Source organism: Brachycentrus maculatus, unplaced genomic scaffold, assembly GCF_059751285.1.
Source record: "Brachycentrus maculatus isolate JH-2025_06_01 unplaced genomic scaffold, ASM5975128v1 h1tg000527l, whole genome shotgun sequence".
NCBI classification, from domain to species: Eukaryota; Metazoa; Arthropoda; class Insecta; order Trichoptera; family Brachycentridae; genus Brachycentrus; species Brachycentrus maculatus.
Window position 1 is genome coordinate 845508 of NW_028281273.1, and position 21320 is coordinate 866827.

At 28.7% G+C, this 21320-nt stretch overlaps 3 protein-coding genes across 3 annotated transcripts in view; 1 reads left to right on the top strand and 2 right to left on the bottom strand.

The window, feature by feature from the left end:
* LOC148301718 (allergen Tha p 1-like) overlaps positions 1–21320 on the top strand; it is a 128279-nt gene that overhangs the window by 77981 nt on the left and 28978 nt on the right. The gene's annotated exons all lie outside the window — the stretch shown is intronic.
* On the bottom strand, positions 5840–8339 carry LOC148301723 (allergen Tha p 1-like). Its single transcript, XM_088272821.1, has 2 exons — positions 7934–8339; positions 5840–6579 (listed from the first exon to the last, which is right to left on the bottom strand). The coding sequence occupies exons 1-2, from the start codon at positions 8238–8240 to the stop codon at positions 6413–6415; spliced, it is 474 nt and encodes a 157-aa protein (XP_088128947.1). The 5' UTR covers positions 8241–8339; the 3' UTR covers positions 5840–6412.
* Positions 16308–21180, bottom strand: LOC148301724 (ejaculatory bulb-specific protein 3-like). The gene is made up of 4 exons (XM_088272822.1): positions 21145–21180; positions 19154–19370; positions 18116–18242; positions 16308–16443 (listed from the first exon to the last, which is right to left on the bottom strand). The coding sequence occupies exons 2-4, from the start codon at positions 19362–19364 to the stop codon at positions 16380–16382; spliced, it is 402 nt and encodes a 133-aa protein (XP_088128948.1). The 5' UTR covers positions 19365–19370; positions 21145–21180; the 3' UTR covers positions 16308–16379.

Here is a 21320-nt window from a genome sequence, read left to right on the forward strand (position 1 = left end):
TATATATATATATATATATATATATATATATATATATATATATATATATATATATATATATATATATATATATATATATATATATATATATATATATATATATATATATATATATATATATATATATATATACACATAAACATTAAATGTACCTTAGAACGGGGCTACTTGAACTATGATGTGTTACTTGAGCCCAGTACAAAAAGTATTTAAATCTGTATTTGGTCTACAATAATGAACGTATCGACATGATTCATTGTTTCCCTGACAGGTGACACTTATTGTCACGATACTTCGATCGATACCACGATCTAAATATTTTTTTGTACTGGGCTCAAGTAACACATCAAAGTTCAAGTAGCCCCGTTCTATGGTATTATATATACTTAAAAATTCATTACCACGTATCCGAGGGAAAATTCCAAAGTATGAGGCCTAATATTGACACCTTAAAAATCTTAAAAATCATATACCAAAAACTTAATTTTTCTTTTTTCGCCACACGTGTAAAGATTTATAAATCAGATAAAAATAGTAAAATTATAAATGTTAAGTTTTGGTTGACAGTAGGTTATTAAAGTCGATTGTTAATATTTCATCACCATTTAAAAAAAAAACTATTGAAAATTATACACTCGTAGTATATTTAATGTGGGAAACACTTTTTATACTACCTTTGTTGTACATTTGGGTTAAAACCAAAGTAAACATTCCATTCAAAGCTGAACTCTAAAAACGCAACACACCCAATGTTAAAAAGACAATTCATGAGTTGTAATTAAATTCGATTGTTAATTGAATCGACTTGTTAATTATTATTTAACACATTACATGTAAAGTCATGTTGCAGTTCTGTATAATACGTGAAACGCCATGTTTTTCCGTGGGAATGTACATATAGTAGCAATGATCTCAGAGAACTAATAATGTCGACTTTCTATCTAATATAAAGTTCATGTAAACTTTAAGTTTACTATCTAAATTAATCTATTGACTGTGTATGAGTGCCAAAGTATTTTAATTTACACCATTAACAGTATCGATCATTTAACCCTCAGTTACAAAATTGTTTAAATAATTAAAATTTGTAACCAATTCAATGGATTTACATTAAGGCTTCATTGATCATTCTGTAATAATTTATTATTAGATTAAAACCAATATTTTTAGCTTTTCCACTTTTTTATTTGACCAGCGACCGGGTTTCGTCGTTACCGACATCATCAGACTGGTAACGTCTGATGATGTCGGTAACTGTCGGTAACGACGAAACCCGGTCGCTGGTCAAATAAAAAAGTGGAAAAGCTAAAAATATTGGTTTAAATCTAATAATAAATTAAAAATGCAATTCCATCACGAAGTGTCAGTGGATAATATAAATCCATTCTGTAATAAACAATTCAACAAAAAATAAGGATTTAGTACTAATACTTGAAATATTTTTTTCAGCAGCTGTAAAATCTCCGAATATTGTTTTTTTTTTAAATTATTGGCAGAAACACCCAATGAAAGAGTGTTTCTGCCAGTGTCAAGTATAATTTTCATTGACAAAAAAAATAATAGAAAATAATAATAACAATTAATACGAAATTTCATATTTTCAATGCTTAATCATTTTAGAAATTATGCTCGCAATTCTAGAATTAGGTTCAAAAAGCAGGGTGGATACTTGGGTGGGGAGTTGGATTCCTGCCCGTGTTAAGCTATTTAGAAAGTTCTCCTTCTCTATTGTCAGCGGACACTGAAATAATGTATGGTTTGCATCCCCTATATCTTGTCCACATTCGCAATATGGTGATGAAACGCACTTTATCTTATAGAGATGCACAGGCAGTGAGCAGTGCTCAGACCTTAGGCAATATTGTTATTTAATATATTGTTTGCAAAAACTGTTTTGTTTCGGTTAAAGTAAAAATATTGTTTTGTAACACAATACTTAATATGTCGTATTATTACTCAGCATAAAAAATCGTTATTAGTGTACCTTTAAAAAAAATAAGCTAAGACTCTCATGATCCTCTCACCCTCTAAGATTTCTCAAATTCCTGAAAAATTAATGCTTAAAAATATGTATATAAATGTATTGTACTTTTATTACTGCCAACCGTTATTGTACCCAATAGTGCACAACACCAAATGGATGCTATCTTTATTTCGTCGTTTATCATTTGAAGGTCTTGGGTTTTATTAGCACCATAACATGATGAATATATTATATGAATATATTATTTTCATATTTATTTTCACCCCCCAAAGAATCAAAGTAGAAACCTCCAACATGGTAGACGTTTCATGATTCACGTTTATTTCATGAAAAAAAATCACACTGGATTTAACACATTTGATTTTTATTTTGGGACTATCAAGTCTACATCTTTACATTAACTACATCTTTATAAAAAAATATCGTCTTATATCTTCAGATGATAATGTCATGATATTTTCTGTTAAAAAAACATTACTCTGTGCTTGTATTTTTTAAGTGCTGTGTATATTTTTTCGTAAAAATCAAGTGTTGACTTAGTGCTTTGTTTTATAGCGCCATCTTGTGAATTAAGTTTTGAATAAAATTATTTCTTAATGAATATTTTTTCCACCTACTATTGTGAACTTTGAATTTGTTATAATATTTCTAAATAGTTTCAAAGATATGACATAGAGGTCCCTTTTTAACAAATAATTTTCAAATTTTCTACACTCCTTCATACTGACACCAAGATTGCTGTTTGTTTGATTTTTTATTACACAAATCACGTGATCATGATGTAACTTACCATAAAATTTATAAATAAAACAAATTAAAATGTTTAAATTGAACACCTTTTCAGATGCTTTGGTATGTGGTCCTATTCACCAAAAACTTTTATTTGAGTTTTAATATAAACTATCTGTACCTGGCCAAGCGTTTCTGTGGCTCAGTCTGAGCACACAATTTTAATATGCTTAATATCAAAATAATTGTGTTGTAATGAAAATATTAAAGCATGAAACAACTATGCAATAAAAATATTGAAAATGCCAAGTGACAGCAGCGTCAAGAAGCACGCCGTCCGGCATGAGCAATGTTAAGTATCGTGAAAGTTGCTGTTATATTTAACAGATGCCATTAGGTGCGATCATTTTTAAATGTTTTTGATGGTACTTTGTGATTCATTTTATAAATTTTATAAAATAAATAAAACACAAAAATTATTTTTAAACACTATTTTTCATTCCTTTATTCCAACCTCGTTCGACATCATCATTATGTATCTCGGAGTATGTATTTATTACTAGAGTCAGGGTGAGCATTCCTGCGCTCAAGAATCATAGTTTTTGAAGTAGATTACATTTTGTATGGTACAGATGACGTATGTTAAGAAGTTTTTGGTATAGGATATGGAGGAGGAACAGGGATGAGAAAAGAGACAATGGTCAGGGAACTTAAGGTTGCAAACCCGCACTGGTCCACGGTTGTACTAACGGAACATACAAGGTAGTTCAAATAAATGCGTATTTTGGGCATCATGTCAATATCCAGGACTATGAAAAATTAACATTTTTTTTGGAAATAAATACAATATATATATATATATATATATATATATATATATATATATATATATATATATATATATATATATATATATATATATATATATAAACATATATATATCGAACGCCACACCACTCTGTCTTTCCAAACATTCTTTGCCTCTTCTACATTCATTACGACTATTATGACTCCTGACCCGGCCGCTTTGAAGTATTTATATATATATATATATATATATATATATATATATATTATAAATAAATATATGAAATATAATAGAATTGTGTTAATATATAATTAAAATTATGCCGAAAGTGCATTCACGGAAAGCATTTATGTTATCAACATGTTTTGTATTTTAGTTAACTTAAGCTTTATTGGAGACACGTCTGGCTCCTCGCATAGCCGGTCGCTTACTGAATTGTATTATGGCGAATACCCCTTAACACACTGCATACTATCCAGCGTTATGAAAGCGTCCTTAATATTTATCCTTTTTAAATTCAACGTACATATTGAAGTTATTTATGATATGATCAAATTTGACCCTATTAGTGAGGACCTTAAGAGAATAAAACCTATTTGAGAAAAAATATACAATAGATTATTATGTTACACTTGTTTCAACACAATAGTGCAGTCTGACAATGAATTAATAGGTATCTTTAGTATTACGAATACAAAATTAACATTTAATCAATCAATATGATAACGAAATAAACTGTGTTACATTTATTACAACTACATAACATTGACAACAGAATTAGTAAAACTCGAAAGATGTTTATAAAATGTTTATTTAAATTTATGGAAAAAAATCTCATTTTTAAAAATCTGACTAATAAGGTATGTCAAATCACTGGTCAAATCGTGTATAGTACGCAATATGTAAAGTAATCACTTAAACCAGCGAATGAGAGGTCGTAAGCTCTGTTGAATTATTTGAATTGCCTAACGTCCAAGTGACTCTGAAATCTAGCTACGGCTTATGCAACACCGCTTATCATGACCCTACTCAGGCTTCAATTTTTTAAGTTTCATAGCCTATGCCTACTCGTGAGTGGATGTACTCTTTGTGTTTAATGTTACTATAATTTCATGTAATTCATGAGTGAAAATTCTAGGCAAAAACACTCGCCGTAAGCTCTGTTAATACCCCAACCTAGATATATTCATATTTCGATATTTATGTTGTCCGCCTCTATGGTGCAGTGGTTAGCAAATTTGGTTACCGTGATTGAGGTCCCGGGATTCTAGGGAGTTCAAAAAGATAAGTATTTTTTACTCTCACAGTTATGAAATGTTACTTTGGACTGGTACCCGAAGCGTAGGACTGATCACCCGCATTTATAATGATAAATGAAAAAAAAATACATTGCATCAATTTGATGCAGTGCCTTATGCACTATTAGATGCGGATAAAAGTAACATGAATTGAATTATCAATTAAAATATAAATTAACAATATTTTTTTTTTGTCATAAATAATTTATACATAAAGAAATTATTCAAATGATTAGATTGCTGGTATGAATTGAATGGAGTATTTATGCTTGGTCTATTTGTAACCTCCGCGCGTATCCGCGAGGTCACCTATTACGAAACACGGTATATCTATAACAAGGTGACATTTTAACATATATTAAAGATATCATCGTCACATTATCTTAAGTTTAACATAATTCACTAAAATTTTACGGGATTTTAATGTTAAATATTGTATTTCCAGCCAATTAATTGACAGAATGTGACAGTAATGCATATCTCAAGGTAAATGAAAATAAACTTTACAGTAAGATATTTAAGCTTAAGTAATTCATTAGTTTAAACATTCATTCGGATATACGGTACATATTAAACGAAACGAAACTAAGTATTTTTAAACATGTTTCTTTTACACATTCACAGGAAGGTAATGTGGCCTTTAAAAAAACCATGTTAAATTTACCGATACTTTCGACAGGGTAACATAATTTTCTATGCAGCATACTTCAGAAATAGAACTTACCATATGTTATAGCTAAGTATTTGCTAGCAGTATATGAAAATAACCACAGTTTTTATCACACTAAATATTTTTTTGTGAATATTTCTTAAATTTGGTATAGCACCTTGCCTAAATTTATAAGTCAAAAGATAATGCGTCAATTGTACAGTGTAGATAAACTTAATTTTAAATTTAATAAATAATAAATTTAATAATTAATTATCATTAGGTTATTTTACTGGTAATATTAGTCAACAACCGTTTTCAAATACCAAAGTCGTTAAACATTGGCAAACGAAGGATGAAAGTAGACTGAATGCAGTCGAAATGCAATCTCTCAGGCGATTGTGGGTCAAAAAGATATATTTGAGTGGTGATATAATAAAATATTTTGTAGTTATTTATTGATTTGGCGTTTAATTTGTAGAACTCTATTTTAATTCATGTATTATTTTTTTAAATCAAACAAAGATTTTTTGAGTCCATTAAATTGTATTTTATTAAAAAAATACATAAAAATTAACATTGTGACAATTGTTTCGCCTAATTATGGCATTTTAAAACAAATGTTTTACTTTCTATAATCACTGTTTTAGAAAGATAAGTAGGATCAAATTGTTAAAAAATAATTAATATTAATATTAAAGACAGGATAGGAGCTCGAGATTCTGACTACGAAAATGTGATAATAAAAAATCAAATTATCATTGAAGAAAACCAAACATTGTTTTACATAAGGAAAAATTTATTTAAAATTTTAACGCTACGAGTTTGCATATACATAAATAATATAAATAACAAAAAATAACAACTGCGAACACAAAATATACTCTAAATTTCTTAATAAATATTTACACATTAATTTTTATTACAATTATTGAGGTAATAGTTTATTGATGCTGCTTAATAAAAATGTTTTCCTTGTCATGTTTGACCAAAAAGCGTTTCCACACTTCCGGTTGCCGGAACATCATAACGGATACTGCATTTCCGGCCAACAGCTTTTCGGAAGGACTGCAATATTGACATCTGTCTGTCAGTGCACTCACGATGGTTTCTAAAACAAAATCAATGGTTACATCAAATCACCATAATCGCATTTTTTAGTCATATATTGATGGAATAAAATAATAACTCTGCATTTTTTTCCACATTAATTTTATTTGACCAGCAACCGGGTTTCGTCGTAACCGATATCATCCAACTGGTGGTAATGTCGGTAACGACGAAACCTTATTGCTGGTCAAATAAAATTAATGTGGAAAAAAATACATAGTTGTTATTTTATTATATAAAATGCAGTTCCACCAAGAAATGTCAGTACAAAACTTAAATCTACTAAATTTTTAAATCAAATTTTCATTTTAATTGATTAATTTGTTTCACTTAATCTTATAACAATAATGCGTTATTTGGACAATTTTTTTACAAATTAATAAACCGCAAAGCCTTTGTTTTAAGGCTCGTCTTCATGTGAAAGGATTTTTTTCACTAATTAAATATATTAAAATATTCCTAACGAAAATTGTACACATTTCTTTCCTCAAGATTGTATTCGTACGAGTGTCCAAGCTATTGCTGTTTTTCTATTTTTTCATTGTCTACAACATCTTTATCGTTTTATTTTCCCACATATCAATAACGTCATTCACTTTAATTTTCCTTCAGTTACGTTATTCGTTTCCCATATTTTTTTTTATTTTCCTAGATTCAGGAGTCTGGAGTACAAGACTGATCGTACTGCGAACATGTAATTTACTATCAAATTGACTCCACGTCGATCCGATTTGATGTTCTGTGCACCATTAAGTAGCATAGTGGTGGGACTATTTATGATATAAAAAAAATATTCCCTAAAAACACTTTTTGTTTTAAATATAAAAAAACATAGCACAAAGTTTCTAACATATGAATTAGCGTTAGAATGCTAAATATGCAAATTACTATTTTTTATCGTAATCATTATAAATATACGAGTATTTAATAAGTTTGTTTTGTACACGAATTATGACTTTACAAACGTTTTGAGATCTCAAATCACCACGTTAAAACCAATATTTACAGAAAAAGATAATTACAGCAACACTTACTTACAGCATTTATGGAAAATTATTTATGAAAGAGCATCGCATACATGAAAATTAAAATGTATTATTTTAAGGGTATATCAAAAATTACTTACAAAAGTATATGCTTACTACTTTTAATTTGTCCCAGTTTTTGGTCTTGATAACCAAATGACTCTACAAACCTTTCAAAATCTTAAATCATGACGTTTAAACCAATGGTTATAAAAAACGATAGTTACAAAAATGGCCAGTTGGAAAATTATTTAGCAAAGAGCATCTCATATATAAAAATTATAATATATTATTTCAAGGGTTTATAAAAAATACTAATTTTCTTATTACTTTTAATTTGTCCCAGTTTTTGGTCGCAAACGCCTTCATCCAAAAAACAGTCAATTTCATTCTGTTTAAAATGAGTTCCTTCCACCCATTCGTAGTCCTTCGAGGGAGCTTTGACAGGCTTATAATATTTATGCTTTTTGCCTACATCCTTTTTCACTTCGATAAGTTTGTTTGTGTCGTACTCTGACACTTGATTAGGCTTCGGCGGGACTAGGAACTCCGAGAGATCACCATCTTGGGGATAATCATTGTCTCCGCAAACAAATAACACAAATAAACATAAAAAGTACACTGTTATTGCACGCATTTTCACTGCACCAAATGGATGAATTAGTTATTAATTATTTTTGCCGCACGGTGAGGTGCTTTATGATAAGCGGATGTTTTTAAACTAGTCGTAATAAGCTGCTTGTAACAGTTTTTATCGCACGCCTAAATCACCCGTCACGAAAAACCTTGTTATGTTGATAGTGCGGCGAACTCGCACGCTATAACACACGTGAGCGTTTGGTTTATTGTCGTGGATTAATTTATTAATTAAAAAATACGTCATCAAATAAGAAATGTTAGTACAATAAAATATCACTACAAAGTTATTTTAAAGTTACCTTCATAAAGGGTTAAAATTGAACTACATACAAATCTTCAGTTTTTAATCATAAATGTATTAAGAAATTACAAATAATGTAATAAATAATGACAAAAACTGTAGAGGGTGGACGCTCAACTGAGAAACAGGCATCGAAAGTTCGATTCCCGTTTATAGCAAAATGAATTCATGAAATATATATTTCCAATTGGTCTGGGTGTTATATATTTTATACATTTACTTTCCCTAGCCTTACTATCCTGCATGCAGACAAGCCTCAAAAACGGAGGCTTTGCAGGTTATTCCTTAAGTTAGTCAGACAAAGTAATAGAAAATATTATGATGCGTCATTTTATCGTTACATTTAAAAAACTTTGTTCTTTTGATCAACGTTACTCAATTTATTTGTGTTTAGAAATAAAACAAATACAGAAAAACTGATTAACGGTAACTTTAAATTTTATTGTCTGATATTTCCTGAACTAAAGAGTCCATAGCTCATGTCTTAAATTGTAAATAAATCAAACGACAACTTTAGAAGACAATGAATTTTTCATTTAAATAAAAATTTATTTAAGCCATTAGCTATTTATTCACAAATAAATAAATGCTACAAAATAAAGCTCTTTAAAACCTTTACGATATTTTACCTTTGTGAGTTGTTTTTAAACTAATAATAATAACAATTAAAATTATCTTGTATTTGCTTACCACTCTTTTTAAATATGATCATTTCAAATCGCAATTCAGTCCAAGGGAGTGAACGCGGAATCTTAAAATGGACTTTCAATGAATAAAATAATTTAGATACTAAAAAATCCTTGACTAGCCTGAGAGGGAATCGGAAAATATTAATGCGTAGGTTAACAGCATTTATATCTATTGGATGGCATATTGAGAAACCTAGTTTGAAATGTCAATAAACATATACTACGATCCTTACAGATATAATCAAAAACATTTATAAATTATGGTTTATGGCACTCCTAGACAATTACAATGAATTTTAAATAATAATTACATGAAGGTTATAGACGTCGGTAATTGGTTCTACAGTTCATTTTTTTGCCAAGGTATGGGCAGTTATTTCGTCACAAAATAGTGTTAAAAAAAAAAACAAATAATGTAAAATGTGAATGGTAAAACATTATTTCTTTTTTTAAAAAGAGAATTATTTGTGTTTTTCCTATACACAAAAATATTTCAATTTCATAATACTAAATAAAGAAGAGTTTGTACCAGGACTGCCAGATTAGTTTTCACTGTTAGGCTTTTATTTGCTAAAACGGTTTTCAGTGCACCATTCACTTTATTCTCAGTATTCACTCCCCTTTTTATATCTTTGAGAATCTAGAAAGATTATAAAGATAGAAATAGTGACAAATAAAATAATATAAAATGACCTATAATTGATTCAGTGCTGATAAATAAAGCTCTTTTTTCTTTCTTATTGCGCTATGAGACGTAAAAGTTTGGGAATCATCATTTTTGATTTATAGGCGCTGTAAACAGTGACTTAGTGCTACAGTAGAATCACTGTAGCTTTAAGTAGTTTTAAGCTAAGATGGTATTCTTCTTATTCTACATTTATCTTCGGCTTTGCTTTATGATACAATAATTAGTACTTCCTTTTTGACCTTCCTCACAAAATGACCTAACTACATCAGTTTTATTTTTTAAATTAAAGTTTTTAAAACTTAAATATTTTTATATTGAAGTTGGGTAGACGCTGTATATGTGATTTATGAAGCACAAGCCACTGGTGCTAACGTCCGAACAGAGTGATTGAAATAGAAGATAAAGATTGACATTTGACAGAAATTAATGTAAGTGTGTGATATTTAAAACATAAATATCATACAGAGGTATTTACACAACTTTTAAAAGCGTAACATTTGTATAAGTTGATCTCTTTCTCTCATAGGAAGTAATGTAGTATATTGGTAAAGATTAACATTGAGTAAATAATCGCCTGTGATATTTTTATTTTCATTTCAGTCCTTTGTCTTGCATATATGTCACTGTTTTTATTACTAGAATTATATTGAAGCAAACCATATATGAGTTTCATTATTGTTTTGTATAATATAATGTACGATGTCCGCGTCGGTTCGTCATTACAACAATTCTTAGGAAGTGAGAAATTAAAACATTAATGGTACTTTATATTAAAGATGGCAATCTAACACTTACTCAAGCGTGTTGGCTGAATTGACAGTTGACAGTGCAGTCGAACCCCGAGAAGATTAACTGAGAGTTGCTTACTTATTTCATATCTAATGGACACAGTGTCACATGCAAGAAAACTAAGAATTATTCAGTTTTATCACGTTATGAGGGAGAAGATTAAGGCACGTGTGAAAACGTGAGCGTCCATAATGATATCGTATAAAAGTCAAAACATATTGCACAATATAAATTGTGATATACACACTCGTATACATATATGTATATTTGTCCCATTTATTTCTTTTTATAGGGCCTTTTCATAACTGGAAGTTTGTTGTAAGCTGTGCATACAGGTCCTTGTATCTAGTCCCTTGTCAACTCCTCACTTGATCCTATTCACTTGTTTTCCTCATCTGCACCGGTTTTACGGTTTTACAATATTTCATTATTCATACTGATTATATTTTATATTTTTTTATGTTGTTATACATATACAAAAAAACTATCTGCCCACTAATGTGCAAACAGCTGTATAAGGTAAAAACCTTGGGAAGTCTGGGTATTAATAGGGGTTAGGACCTAGGCTGTCATAGCTGGTAAACGTATAAAATTAACTATTTTACCCATGACTGACAACCACGCAACTAAATTTTTTGGAACGTAATTTAAATGTGAAAATAGCTCCAAAGTGGAGAAACCTAAACTTGTGAACAAGTATTTAGACACACCCAAAATGTTGTGAATAAAAACTTTGACACTTTGTTTTGTTCGATTCGAAGATTTTGCTCCTTTTCAATAAGACAAAAATAATGTATATTTTTTTGTGCAAGAAGTTTAATAAATAAATATACTCGTATATATATAAAAAAGATCTTCAACGCTATCTATTCTTGTAAATTAACTATTTAACTACGTTTTTTTAACTCCTGTGCTCCTGGAACCACCAATCTTTGGTATCCTAATTACTTGAAGAAGGTGGAATCATTTATTCCTTAGTATATCTCCAAGTAATACAGCTTTTTTCTTCTTTGTGTTGATTTTTTCAATATTTATAAAAAGCGTTATTATTAAAGATTATATTATGAACATAAAGAAAAAAAGTTAATTAACTCAACGCTTTTTATGTCAATCGTCTTTAATCTATGATTGTACTTTCAATTTTCTCATTTTTTTTGTAAAGAAATCGCTTCTGTTGTTTGACAGAAGATCTAAAGCCGTTTAAGTAACAATAATTGATCAATTCGAGGAAACTCACTTAGCATATATTATATTTGATTTAATTGGGTATGAAAAAAAACATAAATATATTTTTTAGTGCTTTTAACACGACGTATATCATTAACTGACACATTTATACTTATCTTCACGGTTTTTGTGTAGAAATGTTAGTTTTATAGCTTTATCATTGAGCTTAATTTCTCTGTAAATAATTTTATTACATTTATGTTAAATACTAAATATTCTAGTCACATTCAGAAGTAACACAAAGATTACCGGATATCCTTGTCATTTACATCGTATTTGGGATACTGCCAAATACGGTTTTATAAGTATGTTTATGTAGATGTCTGAGAGAGTTTAGAGGAGGCCTACATCCAGCAGTGGAAAGACGGCTTAAGAAGATGATGTTTTTAAGCATCTTTCATATATCTTGATATCCCTTGGATAAAAAATTCAGCATTTAAATTTTAAATCAATATATAATACACAAATATGGTACAGGTAAATAAACCTTTGAAAAAATATAAAAATATATATTATCACTTTTACTTTCGAGAGATTTTTACCACTGCCATTTCACCATGAGTAGACTGAATGACCATTATGAGCGTCGTTGGTTCGGTGAATGGTCCGAACACAATATTCAGCTTGATCCTTTTTTTCAACGCAAAATTTTGTTCGCCGATGAGGCACATTTTTGGTTAAATGGCTATGTCAATGAGCAGAATTGCTGAACTCGGAGTGGAGAAAATTCAGAAGCCTTTGTTGAGACGTTCTTACATCCATTAAAAGTCACTGTTTGGTGTGCTTTATGAGTGAAATCATTGGCCCATATATTTTTAAAGACGATGCCGGCCAAAATGTTACGGTCAGTGGAGATCACTACAGAACCATGCTTGCTAACTTTTTCATATCTCAGTTGAATGGCATTGATGTGAAAGAGCTGTAGTTTTAACAAAATGGCGCAACATGCCACACCATGCCACCATAAATTTATTTTGGGAAATTTGAGTTTGAATACCACTAAAAAAAACAAGAAGTTTCAAGTTTTTTTCAACGAAAAAACATCCAAAATGCGTAGGATAAATCCATCAAAAAGTTTCGCTTGCATAGCAATACTAATACTTAGATTGGAAACGTTATCAAACCAACATTTCTAAAATTAGGTGAATAAAAAATAAATAAAAAAAGTTTAAATTTAAAAAAAAAAAAAAAAAAATATGCCTGAAAAATCACTAAAACTATTCATTTGCATTTTAATCCGGGACCTTACAAAAATCGGTAAAATTTTGCGTTACAAAGGTGGCTATATAATTATGTATGATAGCATATAATTTTAATCTTATTTATTTACATTCATAATTTATGTTCATATTATCCTAAATTAAGCAATTATGAATATTCAAAACAAAAAAATCAGAAATATAGTCATCTTACATATAAAATAATACTAGGCCAGGGTCGGCTTGATAATATTTCAATATTTTTTTCATTGTTATATTATAGAGAAAAACTAACGATTATAAGAAAAGATTGGTATAAAAAGATACTTATCAACAAAAAAAACACGTATACCTTGCCTTATGCAATATGTATTTAATTGGTATTTAGCGACCACTGAGTTGATATTCATTTATTTCAGGTGTAGTCAACGGGTGGACGGCGATCTCTTGACAAACGACTGGTATTATGATACTCGTAATTTGTTGAGAAACAAGCAGCATAATTTATTAATTAAAGATGTATGCGTTTGGGCCGAAACTCTAATTTATAAGAAATATGTCATTGCCCATTTTTGTAAAGCGCACTCGTTTATTTTTGTAAGTCTCTTAGGATATTGTATATCTTTTTTTTCAAACCCTCATCTACACCCGATGGTGCATAGGGCACTGCATTTTATAAACGCAGTGTTATTTTGATTGCCAACATACAATATGAAGGCAAGGTGATTAGCCCTCCGTTTACCAGTCCAGGGAAATATTGAATTTTTATTTGACTGGAAAAATCACTTATATTTATTTGATCTCTCTAGAATTCGAACCCGGGACCTCCAGTATGGTAGCCGAGCCTGCTGACCATTATACTACGGAGGCGGAGGATTAAAATATGACTTCAATATTTTGCTTATATTTAGTTTCTTAAATAACACAAGCCTCATAAAGTGTAAAATTATATATATATTTTGAATTAAATAAATAAAATATATATTAATGAGATATTTTGTCGAAAAATCAATTTAAAACAATTTTTTTAATGGATGGAACAGCATGTTTAAAATGTACGTTGTTGAACAGACATGTTGGTTACCCCCGATTTTTTGGGTATAGGAAATTAGTTCATGGTGAAATTTTAACAGGTATTTAAACACCTTTAAAATCGATGACATTGACAGTGATCGTGTGAATTTAAATAATTAGGATTTTAATGAAGAAAACAATATCCATTAAAACAATTCATGACAATAACTTCCTGATGCGTTGTTTGCATGTTTTTTCATTAAAAATACTTTTCATTAAAATAATTACTAATCACCGTACTACAATCAAACTTGACATATTTAGATATTAGCTGTTTTATTTTCGTATCCTTGTATTTAGCTTATATTTTATGTAAAATAATTTGTTTACAACATTTTGAGTGTGTCCACAAATATGGATAACCTCCAATGAGGAGTTATAATTGTAGAGATTATCTTAATTTATGAACAAGTATTTGGACACACTCAAAATCTTGTAAATAAGTTAAAAAAATAAAAAATGATATTTTCTAGTGTTTCTCAAAGTATGTGAATATAATCCAGGATTCGGACCTCACATACAAATTAAAGAGTTTCTGCTTAGTAAAAAGCTTCTCTCATCCTACAATAGATGTCTCTAGTGAAGTTCTGATGAAGTCAAATACTATGTTTTGTGTTTGATCAATATATCTAGAAGTTCCAAAATTTGAAAAGTGTGGTCAATCATGTCAATCATGGGTAGAATCAGGTGTCGATCATGGGTAGAATTGATGAATGTTACACATGTGTAAAGTGATCACTTTAACTAACCTATGACGGTCGTAAGCCCTGTAAATACCCAGACCTCCATATTCTTCTTCATTTATGTTGAGATGTCAAAAAATAATATGAATTCTCGTTAATTATATATTTTTTAAATATGATCTTTATATGGTCGGTTTTCTGCAATCCATCTTTTTTTCATACGTTCTCATTATTTTGATTCTCCTCATTTCCAACGACATCTCGCAAACTGAATCGAAAGCTTTTTAAGACTTATTTCTTCATATTATAACCTGTTCAGATTTTGGTTACGAATTATTCAGAGAGTCTAGATTAAACAAATATTATGAAAGCATAGCAAGTCACCTATTACTTGCATTTATTTATGTATATTATGTATGTGTAAAATAATATCAACTTATTTTGTATGAATTTTTCTTGCAAAATTTTTAGGTTTCTTGCTTACCCGTGCGTTAGATTTGATGAAAATTTTCTCGCTTCTATTTAAAACGCAAATATTTTCGCCTAGTTACCATTTACATATACTTCGTTCATAGAAACATTTACTTTACATGCATAATTCCAAAGATAATTTCCTACTGAATAATCATAAAAATTACTAAAATTGATATTTAAGAACGATTTGATATTTTTAATATGAATTGTTTCCATAAAAACTAGATACTTGTATATGACTACAAGTATTTTCGAATCTATCCTTAATTTAGTTATTTTTGGTTATAAAGTGTTTCTTAGATATTTCTAAAGAGGTCGCTATAATTAAATTAATGAAAAATATTTTACCTCCAAAACAAGTTTTAGTATCAAATTTTAAATATATTTTAGTATAAATACATAAATACCACAGGCGTGCATTCCATGTAGGTAAAAAAAGTGTTTACCCTACCTTACTAGTAGGGCTTCCTTACCTTATTTCTTACTTTAATTGCCTACCCCCGATAAACAATAGTTCCAAATTACATAGTTATCGAATTCCCTTCGATATTTCATAATTAATTATTATTTATATAAATCAATATACAATAATTGAATTTATCTATAAATGTAGTTGTAAATTATTTACGATACTGATTTTTTGGTAGCTTTGTTATGTGATCTTCAATAACCTCACAAATGCATTGTCAACTACCAGTTATACAATGCTCTTGCAAAGAGAAACAGCTGTCACAAAAAAGTGCCATGAACGTAGAAAAGACGAAGATTATTTGGAAAGACAGATTGGTGGGGCGTTCTATTCTCTCTGCCTACCTCTGCGGGGAAGCAGTTTTAAGATAAGTTAGTTGGTTTTATTTTGTATTGATTATTTAAAAATAATTTTGTTGAACATAGAAAATTTAGGGAAGAAATAAAAATCAAATGTTAATAATTTTGTTTCTTATTTATCTTACAAAAAAAAACTGATATCTCATTTTTTAATTGATATTTTTTATCAAATTGTCAGATTGTATTTATTTTTGATTTTCATTATTTTTGGCCAAATAAGCTTTCTTGTATGAACCATCAGGATTGTATCTAAAACAAAAGCGGAAACAACAAAAATATTGAATTTCATATAAAATTAATAAATATACGTACATATTGTTATTATATTTGTCTATTTTGAAGATGATTTGATTTACATGAAAAAAAAACTGTGAGTGAAATGGTAGGGAAATTCTAGGACCATATTATTTTTTATTAATTGCGATTTCTCCATTCGAGAGACGCTTATCTAGAAATATGATAGATAAAATGGGGTAACGTAAAAAAACACATTTAAAAAAAATCTTCACAAATATCCAAATCAATTGACATTTTTAAAGCAATATTGCAGTTGGCGGGAAAAAAGTTTGCGATGCCATTTTTTAAGTTAATTCTCTACGTAACTACGTCAGAGCTTGTCTTATGATAGTATTGTCATCTTATAAAGTGATAAAAAATAATTGATTTTTAAAAATTAATTTTAAAGAAAATGTCTAAGACTGAGAAAAAAAACCTTAAAATGTACTTATTTTTCAAGTAAATTACATAGTATTATTTCTGAAAAACCACTATGCATATTATATGATTCAATTTAGAAAATAATGTCAATAGGCGGAAACCATAAACTCTTTGACGTACGATACATTTAAATTGATCATAATCAGATGAATCACATGATTTGCTTGAGCAGATAAGATAATTTATGTAAATATTATTATATACGTAGATACACTGTAATTGAAAGAAAAATATATTTTTAAAATAAATTATTGACTTTTTTAAAGATATTTTTGGACGCTGAGTATGGGCTAATGTAAAATAAATTATTTTTTTCTTTACTGTGAGTCATAGCGTAATTTTTTAAGTCTCGTGAAGTAAATTTCTGAGACCTACATAATTGTATACATGTGCGCCTATAATACAGTATTAAATCACTTCCATATTTCATTTATAAAAAAATCAATTTTCCATAGAGACTATATAACGAGACATATTTAATACACAGTTTTTTAAAGAAATATTTTAAAACCCTTATCCGCACCCTATGGTGCATGGGGCATTACATCATATAAACGCAGTGTTATCTTGATCGTTAAACTTTTGAAGGAATGGTGATTAACCCTCCGCTTCAGGTACCAGTCCAAGGTAATATTGAATAAATATTAGAGTGAAAAACTCACTGATATTTATTTGAACCCCCCCCTGGGAATCGAACCCGGGACCTCCAGTACGGTAGCCCAGTATGCTGACTAATACACTACGGAGGCGGACTAAATATAATATTAGTCATATATAGTAAGATATCTTAAGCATATCGCTCACTCCTTTTCAGAACGTCATAAATAAAAAAATCGACAATTTTCAGTTGTGTATGTTTTCGGAATGCCCAGAAAATTTACTATATCCCAAGAAAAAAGGCATATTTTTAACTTAATAATAACTCGCTGCAGGGCAGAAGGTATCGTTTTTTTAATTTTTAAGAAATGTATTGTTTAATTATTTTCTTAAATATACCAAATATTTTTCAAATGAAGAAAAAACCTTCAGGTTTTACCTAAAAAGATCTGTTGTACAGTAAAAAGTTCAATAAGTGGCTTGATATTTATTTTTAATACATTGTATTATATTTTCAAACATTAAAAACGTTCTCCTGAAAAATCAAGTTTTCTGACGTTCTTGAAAGGAGTGAGCGATATGATAATGTTAACTCTCGAGTACTTACTTCTTTTCGAGTTCTTCCCACCATTCAGGTTTGTTGTCTATAAGGTAATGAGTGACTTTATCAGATCCTTCCTTCTGTTTTCCACTGCATTTGCTACAATCGTTGTTGATTGCATCGGGAAGATTTTCTTTAAAAAAAACAGCATTTTAATTTTTTATTATTATTAAAGCAGATTGTCTTGTTACGATAATTGATAATGAGTTGATTGTTAAATTTAAATAAGGTTTTGACATGCCCACAATGAAGTGCCCAATACAACAGATGATGGGTCAAAAATGTTTTTTTTTGTTAATTTTTGTTTATTGCAATGGCATCATCACCAGTTGAGTTTAATAGCAACTCACCCAAAAAATATTTTTCTTGAAATCTGTTCTTATTAATTTGATTGTGTTTTTTTTTCATTTTTTAAATATTTTCATTGCATTGTTAAATTATATATTTTTGAAAATTTTGTTTTCTATTTTTTTCCATTATATATACATAGTATGAGTCATAGCAAATCGTGGATAAATAATAATCTTTACATAATTACGAAACTAATAATATATATATATATATATATGTTTATTATAAATTGGACTAATCCATTAAATGAAATTATTAATATACAAATATCGTAGTCATACAGGAGAAAGTGACCAAGTGCATTTTTTTACAAAAACGTAATCATTGACTATTTGATATCTTACTAGCTTGATGTTGCCCTTAAAAAAATCCAAAGGATTTTAAACTTGGAAGTATATTATGTTGACTTGTTAAAAATGAATAACTGCATTGATGTTTATTTTCTTGCCAAGCTAAAGTGACTTAAATGACCCTCCTGAACATTTTACGTTTTGTTAGTTGGTTACTTTCTCCTGTACGACTACGATATGTTCATACATGACGTAGGTACGTGCCTACATGTTTCTACATATTTAGTTATTCATTTTTGATTTTGGGAAAATGGAATCACCTAACATGATTACTCATTGCATTAAAAATTACAGATTTATTTCACAACCATATTTAAAAACAATTTTAAGGGCAGGTAGGTACTTTTAAGTTCAGAGCTATCAGGAGTGCAGCGCCCTTTGTCCAGGAGACAGTTTACGTAGTTCTTGAGCATTCTATCACTGTGTAAAATTTCGTCCAAGTCCACGTTGTCGTACTTCGTGCTGTATGTGGAAGTTGGTATTTCTTCTGCGAGGGTAGTGGGAATGGCACTCATCCATACCAATACAAGAAGGCAGAGCAGATTATCCTTCATAGTAACCTTGTAGAAAAATATAATAAATAAACATTAAATCAAGAGATTCGAAATTTATTACTTCATATATCATTGTATATCATATATATGTATATATATATATATATATATATATATATATATATATATATATATATATATATATATATATATATATATATATATACACATATATTTATTTACATGTATATAAATACATTAAAATGTTTATAAAGTTATTCTTCTGCATTCTTATTGATTTATGGAGAGTAAATTAAATGCATGGGTGTGTTTAAAATACAGTATTAAGTATTAATAAAAGAGTAGCAAATGAATTGCTTATTCCATAAACTAGATTAAATAATTATCTAAACCATGTGTTTTACGCGTGTGAGTTAGGAAACCAAGTAGTATTACGTATGTAATTAAGGAAACCATGTAGTAGTATTTGTATGATTAACGAAACCATTTTGTATTATACGAGTATGTATGTGTGATTTACGGAACCGTGCACACACATTACGAGTTCAGAATGTGTTAAGTACGTCAGTATGTCGTACACTACAAAGAGAGATTTGCAAGAAATTGAAGTCATTATTGAAAAATAAACAACACTTCGCAATGTTTGTCTTATGAAAAATAATACTTCGGAGAAAATACTTTCAAATAAACGTACTTTATTTAAATGGTTGTGCAAATAAACTGATATTAAGTTCTCTGTATGTATATATATATATATATGTATATATATATATATAAATATATATATATATATATATATATATATATATATATATATATATATATATACATATATATATGCTTTTAAAAGTAATTTAAAAAAAATCATACATTTATCCGCAGTAACCCAAATTCAGATAAATAATGAGTGATTAAAAAAATTCATACAAAAAATGCAAAAACATAATATTTGATGTAATGAAAACATGGATTTATCATACATAACGATTTATTCCTACGTCACATCGATTTTTGCGACAGCTAAACAAAAACATGAATTATAAAAAAAAATGTATTTTCTAATCTATAATAACATATTTGAAATATTTTTATGTAAACATATTAAGGTGTTATTTACACAATAGTATTAGGTTTATGAATAAATAATGTACCTTTTTTTACCATAAATTAAAAATTGTGTAAATATATTGTAACATATAATTGATAACTTGTGTTTGAAAGAAAAACTTGTTTCATTTTTTGTAAAGCATCAAATAAAATATATGAAATAAATCAAGAGGATTTCAAAGATATTCATAAGTGTATTTGAGTTTATATCAGGCGAAGTCAAACACTATTAAAAATAACTTTTAAGAAAAATAAAACACATTAAAAATAAATAAGGGAGGGACGCCGAAACCAGCAAAATAAGGATAAATATATTTAAAAAATAAGTTCATAAAAAATATAGACATTAAAATATTAAGAAAGGAGAGTGATGCTGGAAACATAGCGAATGGAATGAAATCAGTAAAATCAAATAAAAATCTATCTGTTAAAGCTAGAATCCTGGTTCCAAATCTAACGTTTAGAAGTGAAACACGAAGTTGGAATAATAAGGAGTAAGTAGATTGAATGCAGTCAAAATGCGATCTCTTAGACGAATGGGGAGCAAAAGATGTATGATAGATGTTCAAATGGTGAAATAAGAAAAAAAAGACTGGGGTTAGCATTATCGATAAATATTAAGAAAGGTGTGTTGAGAGGTTTGGAAATTTGGAACGAATGAGTGAGGAAAGAATTATAGATTTTCAATTATTTTTTTAAACGAAAAACTTACTGTTTTTCTTCTATTGTAACTAGAATATGCCTTCAACTAAATAAATGACGCAAATACTAAAAAAAACTTTAAATCGCTCCTATATATGGAAAACAGAAAAAAATCTTACAATCACTTAAATTATGACAATTTTATTGCATTATCCGAACGTTTTACATATAAATTGCTTAGTTTAT